At 41.0% G+C, this 27,233-nt stretch overlaps 1 protein-coding gene across 1 annotated transcript; it reads left to right on the top strand.

Moving 5' to 3' along the window:
• Positions 1-1,973: 1,973 nt before the first annotated feature.
• On the top strand, positions 1,974-14,388 carry znf365 (zinc finger protein 365). The gene is made up of 7 exons (XM_034237291.1): positions 1,974-2,087; positions 4,752-5,090; positions 8,743-9,047; positions 9,753-10,062; positions 10,774-10,941; positions 11,191-11,237; positions 13,960-14,388. Exons 2-7 carry the CDS (start codon positions 4,762-4,764, stop codon positions 14,235-14,237), a joined length of 1,437 nt encoding a protein of 478 aa, XP_034093182.1. The 5' UTR covers positions 1,974-2,087; positions 4,752-4,761; the 3' UTR covers positions 14,238-14,388.
• Positions 14,389-27,233: the final 12,845 nt, after the last annotated feature.

Below are 27,233 nucleotides of genomic sequence, written 5' to 3'. Positions count from 1 at the left end.
GGCCCACAAGAGCTTGCAAAAAGTATACTACGTTTATTATAAGGTTACGTGCTGCTTTACAGGATCACGTTGCCCATAAACTACATGTCCCACAATGCATTTCATTTTGTGAGATGGCACTGAAGAGACTTGCAATTACTTGCAATTATTTGCCCTAGACTTCTGCTTTTAGACATAGTTAATTATGAAGTTATTAACCTATCCGATAATAATCCAATGCAGAGGAAATATTGTAAAATAATACATTTATTTTATACATATTATATATATTTAATTTATCCATGTATATTTATATAGTCATAGAGGCTACTACAGTGGACAGCTTTTCAAAAGGTGTTTTCTTGTATATGCATGGGTTTTGATTGCATAGTTGCACCGTCAGCCACTACATAGGACCCTATTGCATCATCCACACTGCCACTCAGTGGAAAGTCAGTGTAAGTGCATGATACATTTCTCTAAAACCAAGAGGAACGACAGAAAGCCAGATGGACCAAGTCACCTGCCGATATCCTGCCAATAATCCTTTTATGGAAAGCGCCCCCTGCAGGTATAAAACATTTGGTGACATCAAGTAACAACTAATGAATCATATAATTCATAAATTGTCAAAGTATTGATTTGATGTTCGCAGGAAATTATGATTATTCACCTGTCCACTAAAGTGGACGTCATGCATCACTGGCTATATTTACTACAATTCATACTGTTACTGCTACTGTTCTTCTTGAAAATACTTCATCTGCAATATCTTTTTGGGCCTTAAATCATTATACTTATGTTATTATAATTTAATTTTAAGTTTGCAAATCTTTATTTCTCATTTTTTCCAAATTTACAAGTTTTCAGTTCAGACTTTAACGACTTAAATAAAATCCTGAGTGAGGCTTTCTCAATTCATGCATGCAATTGTTAAAGTTACCACCGGCCCTTTGAGAGCAACCATCATTCAAATGTGGCCCACGATGAAATTGAGTTTGACACCCCTGCCCTAATGTGTTATATAGACCAGTACCACTAAGAACTTTATGTATGTTTAGATAAATATAATGATGCTATTGCTGAAAGATAATTCAAAAGTGTTTAATTTCAGTAAAAATAAATGCAAAGTATGTAAACACACTCATGATACTTTAACCCTATATTTCACCATTACACTGCCGATTTAAGACGTGTTTTTTTTTACAGACAATACAATTACATATTCTAATTGTATGATATTATGATTGTTCAGGTGCAATCAAACACTCCCAATTAGTCATTATTATAGTGTAGGTAATATAGTATTGTTAAGGTTATTATAAATATACAATATAACTAAGGGAACAATACTAACACAAGATTTGACAACACCTCCTTTATCGAGTAGAACCTAAAAGATTACAAAAACTCAAATAAATCTTTAAATTCAATGAAAATTCAAACCGGAAGTGCTTCATACTACTTAGAGCAGGGTTGTCAAACTCAATTTCTTCACGGGCCACATTAGCATTATGGTTGCACTCAAAGGGCCGGTTATAACTTTAAGACTATATAAATATTTAATATATATAAAATAATGTATTATATCACATTATTGCCTCTGCATTGGATTATTATCGGATAGGGTAATAACTTCATAATTAACTACGTCTGAAAGCAGAAGTCTAGGGCAAATCATTGCAAGTCTCTTCAGTGAGAATGTCACAAAATTATTTAAAAAAAATCTAATTCTGAGAAAAAAGGAATATTTTGAAGAAAAAGTCAAATTCTGAGAAAAAAAGTCAAATTGAGATGCATTGTGGGACATGTAGTTTATGGGCAACGTGCTTCTGTAAATTGACATGTAACCTTATAATAAACATATTATATTCTTTGCAAGCTCTTGTGGGGCCGCATTAAATGAAGTCGCCGGCCGGATTTGGCCCCCGGGCCTTGAGTTTGACACCCCTGATTTAGAGTAAATATCATATGTTTTCCTCTGAAAGGGCTGACCGGAAGTAGTTGATGTGATGCTAACTTAACGGCTGGTCCACCGTGAGTCTCGTGAATGAATGACATCATGCTGTCGGTCTCCATCTGCGACATGACACCTGCAGACACTAACGGTGAGACGTTATTATTTACAACCTGCCGTTAAACCGGTAAGAGCGACGCGTTCACGGTTTTCGATTTACATAATGATTCACAGAAGGGTTTCTGTTAGCTAGCATGCTAACGTTAGCCTCAGTGAAAGCACCCAGGTAGAGCTAGTGCTGCTAAAGATGCTAAAGATGGAGGTGAGAGGAATTCACCTGTTAGTCTTATTAAAATGGGAATTTTCCTTTTTTGAGGAGGAGCATCCATGTTGGGAACATTTCCAAATCAATGTAATGCTACATGATGGTACATTGATTTAATTAAATGAATTGTGTTATCAACTAATTAATGCCACTTCTGGTCACATGTGCATCTTTTTTTTTACTACAGGCTATTTCAACACCTACATTTGAATGCATGAGTGTTATTGATCTAATGATGTTATATAATAGTGTAACAATCACAGGGGACACGGCCTACTGTAACACGAGACAGTACAGTATAGTTATGGCAATGAATATCTTCAGTGCCAGTCTCCTTCAACAATGCAACATACATATATATATTAACATAAAATAATGCAAGAAGATTTTGCTTGCAAGTCACCTATGTGCAGGTAATGCAGGAGAAGTAGATAGAATAAGATGAGCTAAATACAGAATATTACATTACAAATACTCTACAAGGATAACATATTGGTTATTGTAGTAATGAATAAATATGTGAAGTGCAAACAGGTCAGGCCGATTGTCGAACCTCAGATTGAGGAGGAACAATGCGGATTCCGTCCTGGTCGTGGAACGACGGATCAGCTTTTTACTCTCGCAAGGATCCTGGAGGGGGCCTGGGAGTACGCTTATCCGGTCTACATGTGTTTTGTAGACTTGGAGAAGGCGTATGACCGAGTTCCCAGGGAGTTACTGTGGGAGGTGCTGCGGGAGTATGGGGTGAGGGGGTCTCTACTCAGGGCCATCCAATCTCTGTACTCCCAAAGCGAGAGCTGTGTCCGGGTCCTCGGCAGTAAGTCGGACCCATTTCCGGTGAGGGTTGGCCTCCGCCAGGGCTGCGCTTTGTCACCAATCCTGTTTGTAATATACATGGATCGGATTTCGAGGCGTAGTCATGGGGGGAGGGGGTCTGCAGTTCGGTGGACTAAGGATTGCACCACTGCTTTTTGCAGATGATGTGGTTCTGATGGCTTCATCGGTCTGCGACCTTCAGCACTCACTGGATCGGTTCGCAACCGAGTGTGAAGCGGCTGGGATGAGGATCAGCACCTCCAAATCTGAGGCCATGGTTCTCAGCAGGAAACCGATGGACTGTCCACTCCAGGTAGGGAATGAGTCCTTACCCCAAGTGAAGGAGTTCAAGTATCTCGGGGTCTTGTTCTCGAGTGAGGGAACAATGGAGCGTGAGATGAGCCGGAGAATCGGAGCAGCGGGAGCGGTACTGCAGTTGCTTTACCGCACCGTTGTGACGAAAAGGGAGCTGAGCCAGAAGGCAAAGCTCTCGGTCTTCCGGGCCATTTTCGTTCCTACCCTCACCTATGGTCATGAAGGATGGGTCATGACCGAAAGAACGAGATCGCGGATACAAGCGGCCGAGATGGGTTTTTCTCCGCAGGGTGGCTGGTGTCTCCCTTAGGGATAAGGTGAGAAGTTCGGTCATCAGGGAGGGACTCGGAGTTGAGCCGCTCCTCCTTCGCGTCGAAAGGAGCCAGTTGAGGTGGTTCGGGCACCTAGTTAGGATGCCACCTGGGCGCCTCCCTAGGGAGGTGTTCCAGGCACGTCCAGCTGGGAAGAGACCAAGGGGTAGACCTAGGACCAGGTGGAGGGATTATATCTCTTCGCTGGCCTGGGAGCGCCTTGGGATCCCCCAGTCAGAGCTGGTTGATGTCGCCAGGGAAAAGAAAGTTTGGGGCTCTCTGCTGGAACTGCTACCCCCGCGACCCGACCACGGATAAGCGGGAGAAGATGGATGGATGGATGGAAGTGCAAACAGATGGACACTTAACGTTAAGACACTTCACAGATCCCAGGAGTTTAGCAGTCTAATGGCCAGTGGGATAAAACTGCCCCTTATTTGAAGCAACGTTGACTTTTTCTTGTAAACACAGGCTTTCACTTCGGGACCATCAATACATGTTACCTTTGAATTGCACAACACCAACTTTCAGTATCTGCCTTCTAACGTTTTTGTATAGGCAAAAACTATGCCAAACAAGTTCAATTAAATGTTTAATATTTTTCAGTAGTTTCCATGAGAACCAGTAACTCCAAATAAAGTAGAATTGTCTGACTATACTCAACTACCGGGACACACCCACTTTTTATTGGATTTTACTCCCATTTCTTTCTTATATCGACATATTTATTTTAATTGAACACTCTTGGATTATTTCAATAGCTCCAATATTACGTGACCTAATGACCCTAAATCCCACTGGACAATTAGGACATCCCTCTTTGAGTTGTGGGCCGACACAACTTAATATTATTTACATTTTTGTTCTGACAGCCGTTCAGCTACATGTATGTTGGTGGTTTTGTTTGCACTGATAGCAAACACGTTCCTCTGGTCAGGAGCCCCTCCTGTGTTTTTGTTTGATGGTTGTGGGCCAAAATACAGATTTTCTGTCCCAGTCCAGCCCTGATTGAGTCCCTCTCTTGAGTAACTTCCTCTCTGTGTTGCAGGTGCAGAGTGATGCAGCAGAAGTTGTGCTCCAGAGGTTCTGGTTCTTTCCTCTCGGAGAGGAACGGCCAGGCCTGCGGCGCCTCCCCCTCCTCCCTCCCGTTCCGCTGCCCCCGCTGTGGAGAGCGGGAGCGTTTCCGCAGCCTGGCCTCGCTCAGAGCGCACCTGGAGTACCGCCACTCGTACTGCTCGCCGGACGTGACCAGCGGCGGCTTCAGCATCACCGGGAAGCTCCCCGACCCGTTAACGGCATCGATCCCGTGGCACGACATGAGCCTCCCGACCCGCAGGGGGCAGCAGAGACCCCCGCATGTTCGCTCCCTCAGCGACAGCAGAGACAGGTATATATTTATTTGTATTTGCACGTTGTTGGCATATACACAGAGATGTCAAAAGTACACACATCCTTTACTCAAGTAGAAGTACAGATACTTGTGTTTAAAAATACTCTGGTAAAAGTAGAAGTACTGACTAAACTTCTTTACCCAAGTCAAAGTAAAGAGGCTTTGAAATGTACTTCAGTAAAAAGTACCCATAACTAGCAGCTGTTTTAAAGAGTACCTGACCTCCCTTTATATTCATAGAACAATAATGTCATTGTTAGCTAATGAATGTTTCCATGCTGAACAACGGCAACATGACAACGTTTCCATTGGTCCCTCTTCTTTAGAGAAGACCAGGAAATGATGGATACACGGATCGTGTTCAAATCAATAGGCACGCAATGACTCTAAATAATAATGATCACGCACCAAACACACATTCAGACTAAAGGAACCAGCTGTTTGGAAAATGAGAGAAGTAGAAAGTACAGGTATTTGAGTTCAACATGTAAGAAGTAGAAAGTACAGGTATTTGTGTTCAACATGTAAGAAGTAGAAAGTACAGGTATTTGTGTTCAACATGTAAGAAGTAGAAAGTACAGGTATTTGTGTTCAACATGTAAGAAGTAGAAAGTACAGGTATTAGTGTTCAACATGTAAGAAGTAGAAAGTACAGGTATTTGGGTTCAACATGTAAGAAGTAGAAAGTATAGGTATTTGTGTTCAACATGTAAGAAGTAGAAAGTACAGGTATTTGTGTTCAACATGTAAGAAGTAGAAAGTACAGGTATTTGTGTTCAACATGTAAGAAGTAGAAAGTACAGGTATTTGGGTTCAACATGTAGAAAGTACAGGTATTTGTGTTCAACATGTAAGAAGTAGAAAGTATAGGTATTTGTGTTCAACATGTAAGAAGTAGAAATTACAGGTATTTGGGTTCAACATGTAGAAAGTACAGGTATTTGTGTTCAACATGTAAGAAGTAGAAAGTATAGGTATTTGTGTTCAACATGTAAGAAGTAGAAAGTATAGGTATTTGTGTTCAACATGTAAGAAGTAGAAAGTACAGGTATTTGTGTTCAACATGTAAGAAGTAGAAAGTACAGGTATTTGTGTTCAACATGTGAGAAGTAGAAAGTACAAGGTATTTGTGTTCAACATGTAAGAAGTACAGGTATTTGAGTTCAACATGTAAGAAGTAGGAAGTACAGGTATTTGAGTTCAACATGTAAGAAGTAGAAAGTACAGGTATTTGAGTTCAACATGTAAAGAAGTAGAAGTAAGGTATTTGAGTTTCAACATGTAAGAAGAGAAGTACAGGTATTGAGTTCAACATGTAAGAAGTAGAAAGTACGGTATTTGTGTTCAACATGTAAGAAGTAGAAAAGTACAGGTTATTTGGGTTCAACATGTAAGAAGTAGGAAAGTACAGGTATTTGTGTTCAACATGTAAGAAGTAGAAAGTACAGGTATTTGAGTTCAACATGTAAGAAGTAGAAAGTACAGGTGTTTTGTGTTCAACATGTAAGAGTAGAAAGTACAGGTATTTGTGTTCAACATGTAAGAAGTAGAAGTACAGGTATTTGAGTTCAACATGTAAGAAGTAGAAAGTACAGGTATTTGTGTTCAACATGTAAGAAGTAGAAAGTACAGGTATTTGAGTTCAACATGTAAGAAGTAGAAAGTACAGGTATTTGGGTTCAACATGTAAGAAGTAGAAAGTACAGGTATTTGAGTTCAACATGTAAGAAGTAGAAAGTACAGGTATTTGTGTTTCAACATGTAAGAAGTAGAAAGTACAGGTATTTGTGTTCAACATGTAAGAAGTAGAAGTACAGGTTATTTGTGTTCAACATGTAAGAAGTAGGAAGTACAGGTATTTGAGTTCAACATGTAAGAAGTAGAAAGTACAGGTATTGAGTTCAACATGTAAGAAGTAGAAAGTACAGGTGTTTGTGTTCAACATGTAAGAAGTAGGAAAGTACAGGTATTTGTGTTCAACATGTAGAAGTAGAAAGTACAGGTATTTGTGTTCAACATGTGAGAAGTAGAAGTACAGGTATTTGAGTTCAACATGTAAGAAGTAGAAGTACAGGTATTTGTGTTCAACATGTAAGAAGTAGAAAGTACAGGTATTTGAGTTCAACATGTAAGAAGTAGAAAGTACAGGTATTTGAGTTCAACATGTAAGAAGTAGAAAGTACAGGTATTTGAGTTCAACATGTAAGAAGTAGAAAGTACAGGTATTTGTGTTCAACATGTAAGAAGTAGAAAGTACAGGTATTTGAGTTCAACATGTAAGAAGTAGAAAGTACAGGTATTTGTGTTCAACATGTAAGAAGTAGAAAGTACAGGTTATTTGAGTTTCAACATGTAAGAAGTAGAAAGTACAGGTATTTGTGTTCAACATGTAAGAAGTAGAAAGTACAGGTATTTGAGTTCAACATGTAAGAAGTAGAAAGTACAGGTATTTGAGTTCAACATGTAAGAAGTAGAAAGTACAGGTATTTGTGTTCAACATGTAAGAAGTAGAAAGTACAGGTATTTGAGTTCAACATGTAGAAAAGTACAGGTATTTGAGTTCAACATGTAAGAAGTAGAAAGTACAGGTATTTGTGTTCAACATGTAAGAAGTAGAAAGTACAGGTATTTGAGTTCAACATGTAAGAAGTAGAAAGTACAGGTATTTGTGTTCAACATGTAAGAAGTAGAAAGTACAGGTATTTGAGTTCAACATGTAAGAAGTAGAAAGTACAGGTATTTGGGTTTCAACATGTAAGAAGGTAGAAAGTACAGGTATTTGTGTTCAACATGTAAGAAGTAGAAAGTACAGGTATTTGAGTTCAACATGTAAGAAGTAGAAAGTACCAGGTATTTGGGTTCAACATGTGAGAAGTAGAAAGTACAGGTATTTGAGTTCAACATGTAAGAAGTAGAAAGTACAGGTATTTGGGTTCACATGTAAGAAGTAGAAAGTACAGGTATTTGTGTTCAACATGTAAGAAGTAGAAAGTACAGGTATTTGGGTTCACATGTGAGAAGTAGAAAGTACAGGTATTTGTGTTCAACATGTAAGAAGTAGAAAGTACAGGTATTTGAGTTCAACATGTAAGAAGTAGAAAGTACAGGTATTTGAGTTCAACATGTAAGAAGTAGAAAGTACAGGTATTTGTGTTCACATGTAAGAAGTAGAAAGTACAGGTCTTTGTGTTCAACATGTAAGAAGTAGAAAGTACAGGTATTTGGGTTCAACATGTAAGAAGTAGAAAGTACAGGTATTTGTGTTCAACATGGAAGAAGTAGAAAGTACAGGTATTTGAGTTCAAGGTATTTGAGTTCAACATGTAGAAAGTACAGGTATTTGAGTTCAACATGTAGAAAGTACAGGTATTTGAGTTCAACATGTAAGAAGTAGAAAGTACAGGTATTTGTGTTCAACATGTAAGAAGTAGAAAGTAAAGGTATTTGGGGTTCAAAATGTAAGAAGTAAAAGAAAAAAGTCGTCAGAAAAATAAGTAGTGGAGTAAAGTACTGATACCAGAAAAATGTGTACTTCCCACCTCTGAACATACAGTTTGTTTTTGTTCTGTTATAACACCTTGTGTGGAATGCTTTGGCAATACTATGTTTAAAATGTGGCCATGCCAATAAAGCCCCTCTGTATTGACAGCGGGTTCCTCCCCTCCTACGGCTCTGTGAGGAGGAGAACCCAAAGCGTGGGGGTTGGGACGCAGGCCGAAGAGGAAGAGGAGGATGATGATGAGGAGGATGATGAAGAGGAGTTTGGGTCAGATGACGACGATGTGGGAGATGATGATGAGGACGAAGGTGAAGAGAAAAATGGAGGTAGAAATGACGGAGATGTTAAAAAGTCAGACACTTGCCCCCACCGCCTGAACCACCATCTGTTCCACCCTCCTGCTCCCCTCGCCCCCCCGCCGTACCCCAACCTGGACCTGGACCTGGAGCTGGTCGGTGCGTTCAGCTTTTGTTTTTGGAGCAAAGTTTTGTTTGTTGATCCAAGGATTTAAGGGAATAACATATTTTATAGTACAATCACAGCGGCTGTAGTTGGAAATTGAAATAATTTAAAACAAATTAGCCATGTAAACAGCTTTTAAGGAATAATAGTTTTTGTCCTGCACATTGTGAAAAATTATAATCGACAGAAGTTTCTCAAATGGCTGAAAAATGCTTTGATTTGTATTTTTGACGACCTTTAACATAGTACACTCTCCTGTCTCCTCTCCTCTCTCCTGTCTCCTATCCTGTCACCTCTCCTGTCTCCTCTCCTCTATCCTGTCACCTCTCTGTCTCCTCTCCTCTCTCCTGTCTCCTCTCCTGTCTCCTATCCTGTCACCCTCTCCTGTCTCCTCTCCTGTCACCTATCCTGTCTCCTCTCCTGTCTCCTCTCCTGTCTCCTATCCTGTCACCTCTCCTGTCTCCTCTCCTGTCACCTATCCTGTCTCCTCTCCTGTCACCTTTCCTGTCTCCTCTCCTGTCACCTATCCTGTCTCCTCTCCTCTCTACTCTCTCCTGTCTCCTCTCCCCTCTCCTCTCCTGTCTCCTCTCTCCTCTCCTGTCTCCTGTCTCCTATCCTGTCTCCTCTCTCCTCTCCTGTCTCCTCTCCTGTCTCCTCTTCTCTCTCCTCTCCTGTCTCCTCTCCTGTCTCCTTTCCAGATCAGAACCAGTACTCCGGTCTGCAGACGGCAGCAGCCTCAGCGGCGGTGCGTCGTCGCCTGGCAAGTCTCCTTCGCGCCGCCGACAGCACGATGCAGCGTCGCCTCGCCAAGGTGAGCACGGAGCTGGCTCAGACGGACACGCAGCTGCTGTGTGAGCGCGCCCACTCGCAGCACCTCGCCCAGGAGAGGCAGGAGGTGGCCGACAGAGAGCGGTCGCTGAGCCGACAGGTGGACGTGGCCGTTATGGTGATCGCAGCGCTGAGGGAGCAGCTGAACGCCTCGGAGAACGAACTGGAGCGACAGGAGAGGTAAACGTGATCGTGATATATATATCCTTTATTTAACCAGGTAAAGACTCATTGAGATTAAAATGTCTTTTCCAAGAGCGACCTGGCCAAGAAGGGCAGCATGAACAAAGTTACAACAGATAAAACGCAGACGAATACAGCTGTAAAACACAAATAAAATGGCACATTAGCCAGTCAATATGCAAATAAAAGAAACTATGAAAAATCATTAAAAGCTGGCAAAATTATAAACGACTTCAATTTTGGGATATACGCATATTCAAGTGAAAGTCTTAATTGTCATACGCACAGCAACAGTGTCAAAGTCAACTTTATTGTCAATCTTTCAGTTTGTGTGTACAGACAGAGAGATCGAAATACTGTTTCCCAAATCAAATCAACATTTATCACAGCCCCAAATCACAAGGAATGCCTCAAAGGGCTGTTCAAAGCAAAGACAAAAACAAAATACAAACGTCATAGCATAACGATTATTAAAACTTGGATAAGTTAACGTAAAATGTGCTATTTTTCTACAATCTATATCAACAACTGTGTGAAAATATTTACTTTACAATATATACTAGTGTATTAAAGATATTATTGATATTACTAGTATTTCATTAGATTTCTGATTTCCATGTGTGCAGTCCACTTTATTTTTCCCTTGTGCTCCACATGAAACTGCTCACTGACCCAGTGCTGTATTTGGATATAATTTCTGTTTTCCAGAGAGGTGATAACGATCCAGAAGTTCCTGGAAGCGGCGGCTCGACAGGAGACGTGCGGTAAAGTCCGGATCCAGCACTTCATCGAGAATCTGCTGAGACGCATCGCTCTGGCCGAGAGGCTGGTGGAGTATTACAGGAGAACAGCCCGCAGCAGTGCAGCCACTACAAGGTACAGCAGGGCGGAGGAGAAATACATACTTCATAGGGTCCTTTTCTGGGTAATAAGCACTTTTGATACAAATTATCAAATTGTCCCGATAATAATAAAACCGTTATTATTTTTAAAATAATGACACTGTATTTTTATTTTGTGTTAATCCTAAATGTAACGGCGTATTTTCTGTTTGTATTTAGTTTGTCTTGTATCTGGTTGTGTTAACAAAAATTAACCTTTGACCTTTGTCTGTGTCCTCATCAGTACCAGCATCCCAGTGAACACACACCTCACAGGATCACTAAAAGCAGGTGAGAAACTCCACACTGATGCTGTCATCCCTCAAACTCAAACTGAATGAGTTTAAAATCTCCAGAAGTAAAAAGCTAATGGTAGGCTATAAAGGAACTACAGCAGGGTCACATGACTTCACGTCACCACCGCTAAGCTAAAGGAGGCTAATGTTGGGCTATAAAGGAACTACAGCACGGTCACATGACTTCACGTCACCACCGCTAAGCTAAAGGAGGCTAATGTTGGGCTATAAAGGAACTACAGCACGGTCACATGACTTCACGTCCACCACCGCTAAGCTAAAGGAGGCTAATGTTGGGCTATAAAGGAACTACAGCACGGTCACATGACTTCACGTCACCACCGCTAAGCTAAAGGAGGCTAATGTTGGGCTATAAAGGAACTACAGCACGGTCACATGACTTCACGTCCCCACCGCTAAGCTAAAGTGGCTAATGTTGGGCTATAAAGGAACTACAGCAGGGTCACATGACTTCACGTCCCCACCGCTAAGCTAAAGGAGGCTAATGTTGGGCTATAAAGGAACTACAGCAGGGTCACATGACTTCACATCACCACCGCTAAGCTAAAGGCGGCTAATGTTGGGCTATAAAGGAACTACAGCTCGGTCACATGACTTCACATCACCACCGCTAAGCTAAAGGCGGCTAATGTTGGGCTATAAAGGAACTACAGCTCGGTCACATGACTTCACGTCACCACCGCTAAGCTAAAGGAGGCTAATGTTGGGCTATAAAGGAACTACAGCTCGGTCACATGACTTCACGTCACCACCGCTAAACTAAAGGAGGCAGACAACCAAAACACATTAAAAAAAAACATTGACTTCAAGATTAAAGAACAAAATGTGCTAAAATGCTGACTCATTTCCGGGTTTTATCACTCATTCCTGCATCGCTCTATAGCAGGGGTGCCCAACCAGTCGATCGCGATCGACCGGTCGATCGCGGGGAGATTCCCAGTCGATCGCGAGATGTGTCTAAAAATAGAACAACAATATTCTGTTTTGTCGTTAATGTCCTATAACATAATCTTCCCGTGCCAGAATAATGCACTTGAACGCACCAAAGCTTTGTGATTGGCCGGCGTGACCCCATGTGTGGGGGCATGGCTGGTGGGCAGTGGGCATTATTTCGCTGACTTTGTCCGTGTCAACAGGAGTGACAGTCCGCACACACACAAGACCGTAATTATGGCAGAAGCAAAAAAGCCCAAAATATATAATTTTCACTCCGAGTGGGAGGATGATTATTTTTGTATCTATATTCCAATTCAAAGTCCATCTGTCTCATCTGCAATGCGAGCGTAGCTTTATCGAAGAAGGGTAATTTAGGAGCGACATTTCAAAACAGTGCACAAACGCTACGAGACGGAACTCCCTCCTAATTCTGCCCTACGCTCCAAAAGGGGAGGGGCCTGAAAGGACAGCTAAATGCACAGCAGTCCATTTTCACCAGGCCCAACAACAAGAGCAAGGCTGCTACCAGAGCATCTTATCGTGGCAGTCACGTTCTTGAGAAACACATGAAGTCTTTCAAAGACGGCGAAGTTGTGAAAGAAGCTTTCCTGGAGGCTGCCGATGCGCTTTTTGGGGACAGTAAAAATAACAGTAGCATTTCAACAGGTTTTTGATATAATAAAAACTCAAGTTGGATACCGTTATTAATCAGCTGTAAGTTTGAGTTTGTTTGAACTTATTCATTATAATTATTGTACAAAATGGTATAAGAATGCAAACTTAAATTGATTATATCAATTCAGGTTAAGAAACTAGTGTTGTTTGCATCCTATTTTAAAGGCATTTCCTTTTATACTCGACTAAAATTCAACAAAAAAAGGGTTTGATTCTATTAATTTTGTCTTTTTTATTGCACTTCAGCAGCAGATTCCTGTGTAGCTTCAGATCTGAGTTGTCTTATTAGTAAGCCTCATTTATACTTTTGTAGCAACACTATTTTTATATAAGGACAAAGAAAGGGTTCAGAGTCTTTTCTTTTTTTCCTGTGTCATATGTGGCAGCACTGTTCAATGTTTCTTGAATACATTACCCACTGTAGTAAGTGACGTGTGAATAAACTCCAACTCTGTATCAACAACACTGTTGTGTAACTTCAGTTAGATACTTGTATGTGTGTAGATTAGAAAGCGGTAAGATAAAGGATCTGCAGTATTTTATGAAGTATTAATCATACAAAGGTCAGTTTTATACAAGTAGAAGTGTGTATTTACCTGGTAGTAGGCTGTCAGTAATGGCTACGCCTCTCTATTTGGACTGGTAGATCTCGGCAGACTGGCAACTTTAAAAGTAGCTCTCGGTTAAAAAAAGGTTGGGCACCCCTGCTCTATAGGTTATTATCAGAAGTATCTTCAGGGTCCCAGCAGATCCTTAAAAAGTCTTAAAACTCTTACATTTATTTTTGATATTCAAGGTCTAAAAAGGTCTGACATTTTAGGAGGGGAGGTGTTACATTTGATCTTGGGCAGAATGAATGCATTTGTTTGTTAATGTGAAGGCAGTCATGTTGGGTTGGCAGTTGGCACTGAATATGTCCCGTTATTCAAATGCAATAAAACGGTTTATACTGTTTTCTAGTTCATCGATTTTTTTGTATTGGTATTATTATTTCCCTGTTAGAGGGGTCTTAAAAGTCATTCAATTTGTACTTAAAAAATGTGCAGATACCCTGATGTTAATTGAAATAAATCTGACATTTGCAGGTCAGCGGGGGGTCAGCTGTCCTCCTCCGGTCTCCACGAACACAGGACCCACTCCCACTCGTCCTCCTCGCAGTTTGGGGGCCGTCCTCTGTTCTCCCGAGCGGGGGGGGCGGCGGAACGGGAGCACCGGGAGCGTCTGGCTCAGTCGTCCCGGCTCTTCTGCCGACCCGAGCACCGAGACGACATCTGGAACCACCAGCGGCGCCGCTCGGCCGGGTACGAGGCGTAGAACTGTAGAGCAGCGGTTCCCAGCCTTTTTCAACTCGGGGCCCACTTAAGTTTTCGCGGCCCACATTCAACCATAAACAATAGAGTGGTGCAGTGACGCGTCCTAAAACCCCGGAAGTGAGTGAGCATTTTAGCACTTCCTGTTCCCTGGTCTCAGAGCCAATGGGATTTCTCCATAGGATTTAGGAAAATAGCTGAAATAAGGTCTGTGGTTGAGACACATTGAAGAGACGGATCACGTTTTGTTCTACGACATTAAATCCATCAGCAGTGACCCCACTGGTGATTTCTGAAGAGTTTACGTGTCTGAAAAACGATGGTTGTTACCAAGTGGCTGAATAGGACTACAGAAGTTGTGGAAGCCGTTGTACGTCATTACGCCGAACACGTAAACACTCCTCTAAGTTAGTTTGCCCTGTTCTGCTTGAAAGCAAGTACCTGCCTCCTGCAGACTGTTCAAACAAACGCTTCAACTTATACACTTTTGAATCTGTGTGTTTGAATATGGATCTAAAGTTGGCGTGACGTTGAAGTCGTGCTGCTGTACTCAGCTGTAGTTCCTTTATAGCATAACGTTAGCATTTTGCTTCTGGCGACTAGATGATTCGAACATTATAAAAGTAGGGTAGACATGTGGAGATTATCCGGCTGAACAAAACGTGCATTTATCAAACAAGTTCGTTTTCCACAGACCATATTTTTTACAATATTCCAAAATCCTATGGAGAAATCCGGTTGCTTTTTTGTCGAGGGAACCAGCAGCTTACTTCCGGGTAAATACATCATCCCTGCACCGCTCTATACGGAGGCTAAATAAAGTTCTGATTGGTCAATTCAGAACACGTGTCCCGTTGTAAATCCAGTAGAACAGACCGCTGTCAAGGACTGTAATGACCGTTGCTAAGGAGGACCGAGAAAGAGAAAGGAGTTTCTAATATAACAAAATCTTAATAATGAAAATGTTTCCACACAAATCATAATGTTTTTCAAATTATTTGGCGGCCCACTTGCAATGCGTTGGGAACCGCTGCTATAGAGGAACACAGGGTGGGGGGCCTCCAGGCGGTAAAACTTTATTTAACAACGACTCTATTCCAGCGTGGTAACCTATGGAAAAGTACATCAAAATCACACCAAGCTGATTTTTACTTCAGTGGGATTCTTGATTCAAAACAATCCATTATTTATAATCTAATAACATCTGGACTCATGCTCTCAATCAGCTTCTGAGTGCAGACAATCATTTATGTTTCATTCACTTTTAGTTTAAACTAGAATAATCTCAAACCTGGCATAAACAAAGCTTTGAAACGGCATTTAAAAATGTTTAAGAAGGACAGCGGAAACACAAAATAAAGTAGCTCTCTTGTAAGTCCTATGTTGACTTGAAATAATGGCAAATTCCAAAAAAATGTGCACGACTTACCTTCAAAGATTATACTAGATTTGTTGATCTACGGAGAAATGATCTTTAAAAACATTGATAATATGTAAATCATAAGGTTATTGTTCTTGGGCAGCTGCATCAAAAACTACATGGCGTTACAGTTATTGGTATAAGAATAGAAAAATAAAAAAAGCGTTTAAAAATAAGGTACAATATGTATAGTCAAATGTTTTCAAACTGATCTGAAAATAAGAATTTCTTGTACTTAACTTCACAGATTATTTGACATACATGTGTGTATTTGATCACTCTCAGGGCAACTGTGACCGGTTGCTTGCCAAATAGTGAGCCCACATGTATCTGTACTGCTAAGCCTTATTAGAAATGGTAGTAACTCATTAATACATGGTCATAAAGAGAGGCCAAGAAACATCAAGATGGATGGGGGGGAATCAACTCGGTGAGCAACAGATACCAAGGATGCTGGCTGATGAAGAAGACGAAGTAAGCTAGGTAGCCAATATAAGGCTTAGCAGTACAGATACATGTATCTAGGTACATTTCTTTTTTTTATGAAGGAAAATCCAAATACATTAAAATCATAATTTGACAAGAAAAAGACGGGTTCCTAAAAACATCTTTAGAAGACGAAGCATACTGAAGAACACACACACCAAACACACACGCACACTCTCACAAACACATACAAACACACGCACACTCTCACAAACACATACAAACACACGCACACTCTCACAAACACACAGAGAGAGACAAACACACACACACACAGAGAGAGACAAACACACACACACACACACACTCAAGATTGTAGGAGACTATGTGGGTTTCTGATGTAACATAACAGTTGGTACCACTTTACCATAAGACTACCCTTATAAAGGGTTTACGAATAGTTTGTAATTAATTTATTAATTAGGTTGTGAACACTTTATAAATCATTAATAAGCTTTTATAAGACATGAGATAAACAGGGCAACTGTGACCGGTTGCTTGCCAAATAGTGAGCCCACATGTATCTGTACTGCTAAGCCTTATATTGGCTACCTAGCTTACTTCGTGTTCTTCATCAGCCAGCGTCCTTGGTATCTGTTGCTCACTGAGTTGATTCTCGCTAAGTAGCCAATAGAAGGCTTAGTCATCTTGCCAAATAGTGAGCCTGTGTTGATGTATGCAAACTATGTTTGAACTGGTTTATAATTAATGATTCATAAAGTGTTTACAACCTAATTAATAACCTAATTATGAACCCTTTATAAGGGTAGTCTTATTGTAAAGTGGTACCCAATAAATTACTCTTATGAAAGCTGCTTGGCTTCAGGCTGCGTTACAGGGTCTAAGAACATAATGCAATAAGAGATATTCCTGCAAGGCAACATAACGAGCACATATTAGTAACTGCAGATGTTCTATTGCTGTCTTATTACTTACTTACCTTTCCATAGATTATTAAACTGAAATACTGTCAGGTTTTACACCGGGTGCTTTTTCAGCGGGATGTAAGAGTCAGCTTCTCGTCTCATTTGTCAGCACAACAAAATCTCATATTCAGTACAATTTAATGATCTCAGTCGTTAGTGATACTTACATTCTCAATCCTCTCCTCCCGTATGTTAGAAAACTTCAGGTAAAAACGTGCTTTTGTATTCATCTCCTGATTTAATTATAGTTATTGAATGGAAACGAGATGATGGAGCGTCCTCCTCTGATTCAAACTCTACGACGACACATCCACAGCAGACCTGGGATCAATAAACATTTAACTCAAATGGAAGATGGGTGGTGTTCGCTACATCACGACCAATTCTGATTATTGTACAAAGAGAGAAAAGTTGAATATGTCGGCTTGTAAAATACTTTATTGTGATTTATTTTCTGGTCCTGTGTAGCGAATCACACCCATCTATTTGTATCGGATCTAGACTTATACACCGTCCGCCCGCCACAAATACTCACCACAGCCCCAATTCTGGATTAATCCGCTGCTGAAAGTAGTCCCTTGAAATCTTAATTATTCAACATTGTTCAAATCCGAAATATTAAATGGTCAAAAGAAATTGGACCGCAATCAACAATACTAGTTCAAATGATCATAGAATACCTAGAATATAAGTATTTTTTAATCAAAATGATGGAGAAGTGAAATGCATTACATTACATTACATTTAGCTGATGCTTTTGTCCAAAGCGACTTACAATAAGTACATTCGACCAAGAAGATACAAACTTGAAGAAGACAGAATCATATAAGTACATCAGGTTTCATAGAGCCAAACATTTCAAGTGCTACTCAACTGGCTTTAGAAAAGCCAGTCCTTTATTAGTATATAAGTGCTTTGTTAATAGTTCTATCGCTCGAAGTGGAGTCGAAAGAGATGAGTTTTCAGTCTGCGCCGGAAGATGTGTAAGTTATCTGCCGTCCTGATGTCAATGGGGAGCTCATTCCACCATTTAGGAGCCAGGACAGCAAACCCACGTGTTTTTGCTGATGGGAACTTGGGTCCCCCTCGCAGTGCGGGTGCAGCGAGTCGTGTGGCTGATGCAGAGCGTAGTGCACGTGCTGGGGTGTACAGTTTAACCATGTCCTGGATGTAGGAAGGGCCAGATCCATTCGCAGCATGGTACGCAAGTACCAGTGTCTTGAAGTGGATTCGAGCAGTTACTGGAAGCCAGGGGCAGACTGGGACTAAAAATCAGCCCGGGAAACTCGACCGGCCCAACTCGGTACCGGCCCACCGGGAAAACTCTCGGTATTCCCAATGGCCAGTCCGCCCCTGCTGGAAGCCAGTGAAGGGAGCGGAGGAGCGGTGTGGTGTGGGAACATTTAGGACGGTTTAGGACTAGTTAGTTTGAACTACTTAGGGTTATAATAACATTTTTGAATCCTAAACGATATCTATGGAGGTCAGAGAGAAACTATTGGTTTTGGTATTTTTATGGGATTTGTTGACAATAACAAACATATATAACAAAATCAGGCTTTATCAAAGTACAGCATGCCACTAAATCATGTCCGGAAAGTGTTTTTTGTCACTTTACGCAGAGCTGTTTATGCATATTTGTCCACCCAAAAAGCAGTGTGTGCATGCAGGTTTATTTGTCCCAGGTCTGCAGGGCGCCACACACAAACGAATGTACTCCTGAGTGAATGTTTAGCTCTGAAGAGACGCCGAGCTTTAGGCGCTCGCTCACACACAAACGGGTGGAGATTCTCCGATCACAAATGAATGACGTCGTATCAACGCTTTCATCCAAAGTGACTTACAGTGCCGTGAAAAACGCCTACAGTTACATTTGCAGTAATCTCTCGTTCAATAGTCATTCCTCTCGGTTTCTTTTGCACTCATCCAATGATAAGAATGAAAATGTAAAAGACGGTATTCGGTGTCAAATGTATCCTTGCTGTCGTTGGTTTAGGTTTTGTCGTTAATGGATATTTTGTATACAAAGCTATTATGTGTCGTCAAGTGGAAGTAGTAGTCCTAAAGTATTCTAACCTGGCACAGTATTCATACCACCGATATTTCCCCCTCTGCTTTTATTTGTATTATTTCTTATATTTTTATAATGGACAGGAATGACGTCATAAAAAGTCATTAAATCTGAGAGAGACCTGACTGTCATTTATCATTTTCTCCAAAATGTGTAGGGTTGCTATAAAAATGTAAGCCAAATGTGTGTAGTCCATTTAGAGAACCAAGTCAGACGATATATTATTTAATATGTTATTTGATAACTACTTAAAAAAAACATTAACCATTATTTTTTATTTGCTCTAGTTTGGCCAGATTGACTCTCTACTGCTTCTTTGAACCTTATCTGGAAACATTTGGACCTAATAATATTACAGAGATCCATCGCACTTTGTGAATTGAGGCACTGCTGATGGAAGGCCAAGTGTTACTGCTGCTGTCCATTTTAAAACCCTGACATATTGCACAAAGAAAGAGTCGTCATCAAACCGCTCTGCTGTTACCGCAGACTTTAGTCATGCACCGTGACTACATGGAAAAAGACCAGCAGGGAAATATACAACGGATTAAGTTACAAATTACATTTGCAAATAAAGTGTTGGGAGAGAGGTGTAATATTCAGAGAAACACTCAGAATTATATGAATTAATGAAGTGAATTTACATTAAAAAACCTTTTCAATTTGCACTAAAAGAAGATGGAATTTCGTGGAAAAAACATGATTATTTTTTTTTTCTTTTGTACATTTCTAAACTATTCCTTGTAATTGTAGGACTTTGCAATTTCTGAGAAGTTTTTTCTTATGATTCACATTTCTTTCTCATAGATTTACCAATTTAATCGAAGGGGAACATTTCATTTTCTTGTCAATTTCTGACTTATCTCGAAAGAATCTTGGATTTTTTTCCACAAAATGGTTGAAAAAAAGAAATCTTGAAATGTTACCATACTCTAGACCAGGGCTACTCAATTAGTTTGGAATGGGGCCGGTTGATGAAAATGATCCAAAGCAAGGGGCCAGGAAAAAGATGGCTTGAAATATGAGCAATCATATGAAGAGCTTCAGATACAGTAAATACTCCAACAGCATAGTGGAGTGCATGCATTGTGTTTAATTCAATCAAACAACATAGCCCCAAGGCCTTTAGAGATCTAAATGGCTCAGAACTCAGTAGGCCTACATGTGAAGCTCATTTAACCGTCAACATAATTTCATTTAGGTGAAATTATCTAATCATTCACGCAGAGATGCAATCAATGACAGGAGGTGTCACTACAGTAGCTAGTAGGTGGGTTCGAAACCCGAGCCCGCAGAAGTTTTCAGGCAATGTCTTCCCCTCTATCTCAATGTAACACCCTCTCTGGAATAAAGGCACTCTGGCCCAAAACAAATCTTTAAAAAAAAAGAAAAAGTAGATTACTTTTGAACATTATACTCAAAGGGCCAGTAAATATCACCCCGGGGCCGGATTTGGCCCGCGGGCCGCCAATTGAATAGCCCTGCTCTATACGCTCCGTAATAAAAAAAATCTACAATATCCCTAATACTACTGATTAGAAATTGGCCTTCCCCAGGTGTCTTTCATCGTGCACTGAAATTCAGGAAACTATGTTACTGATTTAAACATGTTTCTCTTTTTATGTTAGCTGCAGAAAGTTTAAATTAATTTAGCAGCACATGCACTTCCCCCTCCCTGACTGCAGATGCTATGGGTTTCTCTGCAGACAGCAGCATAACTCTTATGTGTGTGTGTGGAGGAGTGTGTGATTTCTGTCACTCGGTTATAGGTAAGATGGTTGAAGATGCATGAGGAAGCCCTACTACTACTACTACTACTACATATGTAGCTGTTGTGTTACTGTGAAAGCATGCTTCTTATGTAGCAAAAAAAGCAAAGTACTTATACTGTTATCTTGTACTACTATGTGTACTTTTGTAGCAGAGCGAGGTCTATTTGAATGGTACAGTATTTGAAGGGAAGTTGCACTAAACCGACAAATAGCACTTGAGCTGTTGGATTTTAATAAGAAGGGAGAGTCGCAAAAATCATCGTGTTCCTGCTCAGCGTTTGGAGGGAATCGAGCTCTGAGGAAGCAGCTGGAGACGTGGGAGAAAACATAACCGAACAAGTGTTATACCTGCAGTTTGATTATGACACTACTACCTTTCTGGCCGTGAGTCGGTAGAGATTAAAGTTAGTTTTTATGTTGTGTAAAAAAATGTTTCCGCGCCACGTTTGAATATCCTCGAGTTCATCATGTTTGTCCGTAGGGATTTCGTTTTGCAGAAGTGATCTCTAGTTTTGTGCCTTCACTGAGAAACTCTGTCGTCTGTATAACACTGTGCAAAATGCAATACTGTGAAGAACTGGAAAACTTTTTATGTTGAAACTTGTCGGTCTGTGAAATCCATCGAAGATTAAAGAACATGACACCAAGATTATTACTGTGGTTTGTTTTTATTGCCAAGTTATCACTAAAATAATGTTACATTACGCATGTTTTAACATTGCATTTCATTACATGTCACTTGTTAGACGCGTTTATCCAAAGCGACTTACATACTCAATACTGTGGGCAATCCCCACACGAGCAATTTGGGGTGAAGGGTCTCAGGGACACAACGACATGCTGACTGCAGTGGGGTTTGAACCTGTTTTTTGGGGTTTTGAACCCTGATCCGAACACCAACATTGCACTGGCTCCTAATTACTTTGAAGAGAGAAAATTAAATAATCTCTATAAGTTTAAGCGTTAATTTGTTATGTGATTATTTATATATCATTTATTTATTTTTCAACGTCCTTTATTATTTTGTTGCAGTCAACTGAGTTATGAATGTTTAATAAAATATGTGGTTTATTGATCTTACATTTAAATATTGTTCTTTAAAGGGGACCTATCATGCAAAATGCACGTTTTGATGTCTTTTATACATCAACATGTGTCCCTGGTGTGTCAGGGAACTCACGCAGCGTCAGAAAATAAAACCATCTCTCTTTTCCTCCGTACCCAAATCTCTAACAACGGAGCTGATCCAGATTTGAGTCCGATATGACGTAATATCTGAAATGTGGACCCACGGCCCAATCAGAAACGTTGCTATCAGAAACAATGCCCGACTGTTTTGGACGTAATATGGTCGGTGTTTACATTAGCATCGCTAACACTCAGAGCTAACCTGTACTGGAGAGCATGTGTGTGAAGAAGCAGGAAGTAAAAAGGAACTCACCTTGTGGTATAACCGGCAAGAGAGAAAGCCTTTGAGCTCCAAACTGTTTCAGAGAGAATCCTTGATAATCCATGATAAGGCGTTTCATCACGGCAGCATTTAGTTTAGACAGTAGCTGCCGGGTCCCGCATGAGCTCAGACCCCTCCTCTTTTATGTTGTATACATTTTTTTTTTTTAAAGCTTTATCCCCAAATCAGCACTTTTGAAACAGGAAGTGAAATAGAGGGATATGAGGCATGGCTAGAATGGGTGATCTGATTGGTATTTTGAGCAAAACACTTCATAGACATGTTTTTTATATATTTTTATATATCTGAGACCTATGCTATTGCCTAAAAATAGCACGATAGGTGACCTTTAAGTTATTATAGTGTTATACTTTTAGGTAATGTGCATGACTGATATTTATTTTATTACATTTTTTTAAATCTCTTAAAGAATTTGGATTAATTGGCTTTTTTTGCCTCATCTTGAATATAAATTAGAATGGTTGTGTTGCAGTAATCACAAATGGCCACTAGAGGTCACTCTCCTAGTACAGGACGTCGGGGGGATGCTTCTTCTGCTTCTTCTTTTTCAGTGGTTGAGTTACTACAATTCCCAGAATGCCCTTTATGAACTCATATCTTCTAATCCTACACATGGAGGCTTTAACTGCAACTGGTAGTTTTCTGTATTTCCATTTGTTGTGATTTTTTGGGAATTATGTTGACCCCTTACCAGTGAGATTACTGATAGTATTACTTTAGTAAAGTAGTAATACCAGAGTCTAGGATTAGTCCATTGCAAATAAAGTCCTGAGTTCAAAGTATGAAAAGTAAAAGTATTTATTGTGCAGAATGGCTCTTTATCTGTATATGTATATTAAATCATAATGGCTTGGCTTACAAATTGAATGTTCTTTGTTAATGTGGAGCATTTTGGATAATACTTCTTGAACTACCAAGTAGATAATATTTTATATCATAAAAACACATCATGTCATGTTTGTATCTATGTGTTTAGTAACAAATATCAACAAACTAAAATATTTGAAGTCGTCCTCAAATGTATTGGTTGCTTTTTCTTTATTTACCACATATTGTATCCTCATATATTGTGTGTGTGTGTGTGTGTGTGTGGTGTGTGTGTGTGTGTGTGTGTGTGTCTGTGTGTGTGCGCGTGTGTGAGTGTTTGTGTTTGTGCATGTGTTACATGATGTCGGTGCAGGCGATGCAGGGCACGCTCCTAATGTTAGTCATGATAAGGTCCAGGGCCACAGAGAGGTCGTCGGAGGAGGACGGGTGGGACGCACACTTCATATAGAACTCCTGCACACACACGACAAACAGTGGATAAACTACATCTCCCAGAATGCTCTGGTGGCTTTATAAAATATTAGCTCCGCCCCCTCTTACTGCTTCGTTGCCGTGACAACCGTCTGATTGACACACACCATGGATACGGCCTCGGAGGAGAACGTCATCCCAGCAGGACGGACCCTGAGAGGTAGCATTTAATAAAACATGAGTCAACATTTAATAAAACATCAGTTGCACATATAGGACTTACTCCCACCTCCTTCCCCCTGACATGAGTCAGCATTATGAGTCCTTCCCCCTGACATGAGTCAGCATTATGAGTCCTAAACCCTGACATGAGTCAGCATTATGAGTCCTTCCCCCTGACATGAGTCAGTATTATGAGTCCTAAACCCTGACATGAGTCAGCATTATGAGTCCTTCCCCCTGACATGAGTCAGCATTTTGAGTCCTTCCCCCTGACATGAGTCAGCATTATGAGTCCTTCCCCCTGACATGAGTCAGCATTATGAGTCCTAAACCCTGACATGAGTCAGCATTATGAGTCCTTCCCCCTGACATGAGTCAGCATTATGAGTCCTTCCCCCTGACATGAGTCAGCATTATGAATCCTTCCCCCTGACATGAGTCAGTATTATGAGTCCTAAACCCTGACATGAGTCAGCATTATGAGTCCTTCCCCCTGACATGAGTCAGCATTATGAGTCCTTCCCCCTGACATGAGTCAGCATTATGAGTCCTTCCCCCTGACATGAGTCAGTATTATGAATCCTTCCCCCTGACATGAGTCAGCATTATGAGTCCTTCCCCCTGACATGAGTCAGCATTATGAGTCCTTCCCCTTGACATGAGTCAGCATTATGAGTCCTAAACCCTGACATGAGTCAGCATTATGAGTCCTTCCCCTGACATGAGTCAGCATTATGAGTCCTTCCCCCTGACATGAGTCAGCATTATGAGTCCTTCCCCCTGACATGAGTCAGCATTATGAGTCCTTCCCCCTGACATGAGTCAGCATTATGAGTCCTTCCCCTGACATGAGTCAGCATTATGAGTCCTTCCCCCTGACATGAGTCAGCATTATGAGTCCTTCCCCTGACATGAGTCAGCATTATGAGTCCTTCCCCTGACATGAGTCAGCATTATGAGTCCTAAACCCTGACATGAGTCAGCATTATGAGTCCTTCCCCTGACATGAGTCAGCATTATGAGTCCTTCCCCTGACATGAGTCAGCATTATGAGTCCTAAACCCTGACATGAGTCAGCATTATGAGTCCTTCCCCTGACATGAGTCAGCATTATGAGTCCTTCCCCTGACATGAGTCAGCATTATGAGTCCTTCCCCCTGACATGAGTCAGCATTATGAGTCCTTCCCCCTGACATGAGTCAGCATTATGAGTCCTAAACCCTGACATGAGTCAGCATTATGAGTCCTTCCCCTGACATGAGTCAGCATTATGAGTCCTAAACCCTGACATGAGTCAGCATTACGAGTCCTCCCCCTGAGTCTCTCACCCTGCTGAGAGTCAGCGTTGTGTTCCTGCAGGTCTTGCAGCGGACCCTCAGCTTCCCCGGCTGCACCGACCTGCAGCTCTTACAGAACACAAAGAAAGAACTGCAGGAACCTGTAGAGAACAGAGAATATCACGGTCTGCTAATGTGTAGACCTGCACATAAGATTAAGATGCACGGATACAGCTCCGTTAATTAAGTGTATTCTTATATATATATATATATATATATATATATATATATATATATATATATATATATATATATATTAGGGCCGGGACTTTAACGCGTTAATTAAGATTAATTAATTACACAAAAATTAACGCGTTAAAAAAATTAACGCATTTTAATCGCACTTATTTTTGCACCGCGGAACGTTTCTCACTGGATGAGTTTCAGGCGTACCGATTATACTGGAGCACCAACTAACGTTCATGACTTCAGACAACAACAAACCACAGTGAACAACAGTGGGAAATGTTGTTTTAAAAAACGTACGGATGGAAGCGTCGATAAGAGCACGGTTGTGTACAAATTATGCAAAAAGGAATTCGCATATCACCGCAGCACATCAAGCCTCAAGTATCACCTCAATGCAAAACATATAGCAGCTAGCGTGGACGTTAGCCTCTTTTATCGCGTTCACACCAAAAAGAGCTGGAACTAAAATTAGTTCATGAGAACCTTTTTACCCCCACGAAAGTCCCTGCTAGAGAGCAGAGAGCTGCTAGAGAGCAGGGACTTTCGTACGGCTCTCTTGTGAGAAAAGAGCTATATTTCTGATTGGCTGGGCGGATTGCAAACCACGCCCCGTAAAACTCCCAAAAAGTTTTGTGAAGCCGCCATTTTATTATCCTCGCATTAGCATTATTAGCATTAGCATTAGCCCAGCGCAGAAACGCAGAGACTAACTTATGGCAACACAAAATAAAACATGGGAGCGGTGGAGATGAGGAGGTGTCGGCGTTCTGGCAATTTACTCGGAAGGCTTCAGTAGAAGCTGCTGGGACTCCCAGCCAGGGGCGGACTGGGACTAAAATTCAGCCCTGGAAACTGACCCAGTCCGGCCACATGAAATGTCAAATGTTAGAAATCCGCTGTTTATTATTTAAAGTTTTATGTCCGATTCGCTCCTTTTTTCCTCTCTGTACACAGCTCCAGTTTGATCATTGGCCTGTCATCAGATTTCATTTTTAGTTGCTGCTGTAGCGGAAGTTTAGTACAATTATTTTTGATGAAATACTCAATCTCTACCCTCCATAATTGCACTTGCTTCAGTTGCTTGCTACTTTTTAAGGGCGGTGATGACAGTTACAGTATGAACTGAAGTTGATGCGATTTGATTGGATTGTGAGGCATGACGTGAGCCTCATCTGATTGGTCAATCCCTCAAAAATTTTTCACCAAGGGAAGCCAATTTCGGCTGGCCTCCTCTCACAACAGAGAGTGCAATCTACTGTTTCACCATAACATCTAGAGGGGCGCTGTTTCACTCTTTGTAAAATACTCAAAGAGAATGGGGGAGAGACGGGCCGGCAGAATAATTACCGAAACTAAACAAAGTGTTTTTATTTATTTATTAAAATTATAACTACAATCCTAAATTCAGGGGAAGCCTGGCTTCCCTTGGCCTCCAGGAGAAAACGCCACTGAGTTCAAGGGATAATTCTCACCCACCTCTTGCTCTTACCCTGTACTTGTATGAGTTGAGCTGGTTCTTCCACCAGCTCAACTCTGTCCCTCATCATGAACGCAGGAGGCTGGCTGTATATCTGAACTCGTGCCCTCATCATTCTCTTCATCATCTTGCACTAAGCTGCTGCTGATAGTGCTTGTAGCAGCGCTGCTGCCAAAAAGGTCTGTCAATTTGCGACATTTATATGCTTCGCCTGCGAGTGACTTCACCTTTTTTTCTCTGGCCTTCTCGGCCCCACCTTTTTCTTTTAGTTTCCTTTGATTTGTATCCATGTGTTTTCATTCTCCCTGTCTGCCGCGGCGTCTAATCCCTTCTCTTCGTGTGGCCGGTCTTTTTTCTTCTTTGTGTGTTATTATTTGACAGATAAGAACCACACAACTGCATTAGCGGCCGCTGTCGCCCTCTGTCGGCCGTCAGCGCA

Source organism: Gymnodraco acuticeps, unplaced genomic scaffold (assembly GCF_902827175.1).
Source record: "Gymnodraco acuticeps unplaced genomic scaffold, fGymAcu1.1, whole genome shotgun sequence".
NCBI classification, from domain to species: domain Eukaryota; kingdom Metazoa; phylum Chordata; class Actinopteri; order Perciformes; family Bathydraconidae; genus Gymnodraco; species Gymnodraco acuticeps.
This window is presented reverse-complemented; position numbering and strand designations above follow the sequence as displayed.

Coding starts and splice junctions, on each gene's coding strand:
- znf365 (XM_034237291.1), top strand. CDS start 4,762: ATGCAGCAGAAGTTGTGCTCCAGAGGTTCTGGTTCTTTCCTCTCGGAG. Junction 5,091..8,742: donor CTCAGCGACAGCAGAGACAG/GTATATATTTAT, acceptor CTGTATTGACAG/CGGGTTCCTCCCCTCCTACG. Junction 10,063..10,773: donor GAACTGGAGCGACAGGAGAG/GTAAACGTGATC, acceptor TCTGTTTTCCAG/AGAGGTGATAACGATCCAGA.